The sequence below is a fragment of the Aplysia californica genome, unplaced genomic scaffold, assembly GCF_000002075.1.
Source record: "Aplysia californica isolate F4 #8 unplaced genomic scaffold, AplCal3.0 scaffold00909, whole genome shotgun sequence".
NCBI lineage: Eukaryota > Metazoa > Mollusca > Gastropoda > Aplysiida > Aplysiidae > Aplysia > Aplysia californica.
The window spans coordinates 134,578-136,937 of NW_004798179.1; the positions used below are offsets into that span (position 1 = coordinate 134,578).

The 2,360-nt window shown below is 46.3% G+C and overlaps 1 protein-coding gene across 1 annotated transcript in view; it reads right to left on the reverse strand.

The window, feature by feature from the left end:
* Positions 1-411: 411 nt before the first annotated feature.
* Positions 412-2,360, reverse strand: part of LOC101859603 (zinc finger BED domain-containing protein 4-like) — a 2,445-nt gene continuing 496 nt past the window's right edge. The window contains exons 2-3 of the mRNA XM_005110559.1: positions 1,628-1,827; positions 412-1,515 (exon numbers count right to left, since the gene is read on the reverse strand). Of these exons, the coding sequence (XP_005110616.1) occupies positions 412-1,515; positions 1,628-1,827 (1,304 nt within the window). The remainder of the gene's footprint in view (positions 1,516-1,627; positions 1,828-2,360) is intronic.

Consider the following 2,360-nt stretch of genomic DNA (forward strand, 5'->3'; position numbering starts at 1 on the left):
GGGAGGGGCGAGGGGGCTAAGCTACGTTGTCGATCCTGTTTTGATCTTCAAGGATGGGTTTTTTTGTTTTTTTTAATTTGTGGGGGTTTTTGTTTTTTGTTTTGTTTTTTTTTGTTTTGTTTTTGGAGGGGGGGTTCTTTTTTGTCCCCCCCCCCTTTCATTCATGATAGTTTATTCAAGGCGACAAAAGTATCAATGAAAAGTAAAAACATGACAAGAGAATTAGATCTACAACAAAGAAATTCAGGCTACTTATTTAACCTAGATAATTTTCGTCATATTGGGTAAAGAACGGTAGTTTATTCCTGAGGAGGTATGTGTGGGGGCGGGAGGTGGGAGGTAGTCATGGTCTGCTCAACTTTCAGTTTATTCAAAGAACAAGACAAGCCAGGAGAAGAAAATTCAAAAGAATTACAAAAATGTGTTTTTGTTCAGAAAAATTATCATGTTCACATTTTCCTCGGTGAGGTTCGATCGCCTGTGTGACACGAGTTCCCCTGTCGCAGAGAACACTCTCTCCGACGGTACACTTGTTGCGGGGCAGCAAAGAAATTTTTTAGCTATCTCTTGAAGCTGTGGCATCAGTGAGGAATGCTTCCTCCACCATTCCAGGGGGTCTTGCTTCCTGCTGATGGGGTTCTCCTCCGCGTACCGACGCATCTCCAGATTTGGCCGAACACCAGGCGTCGACGTGGTCTGTAAAAAACTGGAAATCTTGCTGTCGAACCTCGTCCAGATTGATGAGTTGTCAGCAGCGACTGGAGTAGGTTCTACCTCTGCAGTTGAGGTTTCCTCTTCCTCCACTGGACGCAGCTGTCCTTTCAGGCGATCCTGCATAGCTTGCAGTGCAGAGCCGTCTGAGAAGGCGTGTTTCTTGAAACGGGGGTCGAGGTATGTACTGGCTGCCCACAGGTACTTGGTCTCTGGTGACGCAAATCGTCTGTTGAGCTGCTGCAGTAGTTCTTTTGCCACGCTGCCCCCAATGCATGGTCGATTTGTCAGGTCCTTTAAGATGTCCTGCAAGACCCTGATCAGAGGAATCACCTTTGATACCGTTGTCATTTTCTCCGATGACATTTCTCTGGTGACCTCCTCAAAAGGCCCCAGGGCGGCGATCACGGCTTGGATGACCTCAACCTCTGACTGAGTAATAAGCATGGTTTCCCGGCCGACAAGACAGAGGGCTGTGGTTACCTGGGGATGAAGGTCATTATACCGTTTTAGCATGTCATGACATGAGTTCCACCGGGTCTCAACCTCATTTATGAGCTTTAATGGCTGAGAACCGGCTTGCTCTAAAACCTTGGCCAAGACATCTGACCCCTTGACGCTGTGATGGAAGAAAGACACAATGTCTTTCACCTTCTTCCTGGTCGCTTGAAACCCGGTCACAGCTGCAAGGGTGTCAGTCACCACAAGGTTGAGGGTATGGGCAAAGCAGGGCATGTGCCGAATTTTCAGCTGCTCAATAGCAGCAACCATGTTGCTGGCGTTGTCAGTCACGATGGCCACCACCTGAAAGGAAATAAAAGTTTGAATGAGGACAGTCTTTTCCTTTTTCTTTTAATCACATTTCAGAATGATATTATGATAATATGCAGGCATGCAATTGGAGTATTTCATGTACCTTGTCACGAATGCGCCAGTTCTCCATGACTTCTGCCAGAATCACTGCTATGTTCGCTGCGGTGTGTGCCTCAGCAATCCTAGGTGTCTCCAGCACACAGCTCATCAGCTCCCAGGCAGGACTCATAAAATGGGCCGTGACGGTAATGAAAGCCTGAGTACGCCTGGATGTCCATATGTCCGTGGTGAGGGTAACAGCTCCTGCATTAAAAAGAAAGGCACTGCATGTATCATGAAGTATGGAAGTGACTAAATTATTACTATTAAGCACACAAACACACAAATAGTTTGGCACACATGAGGGTGTACATGAGTACACGAAGTGACAAAAAGAAAGAAGGAGATGATATAGATACATCTTGTTGATCTAGACTCTATTTAGAGAGGGAGAGAGAGAGAGAGAGAGAGAGAGAGAGAGAGAGAGAGAGAGAGAGAGAGGCTGCATATTTGGGTGGAGAGACAGATGAGTGTCTTTTTGTGGATCACCAAACCTGTTTCAAGAAGCAAGCGCTCAAGGGATCCCCTCCGTGTTTCATACAGGTCGGGTAGCATCCGACCAAGTGTTCGGCGACTTGGAATATCGTACCTCGGCTCGAGTGTGTGGACCAGCTCACGGAAACCTGGAAGATGATGATGATGATGATAATGATGATGATGATGATGATGATGATGATGATGATGATGATGATGATGATGGTGGTGATGATGATGATGATGATGATGATGATGATGAT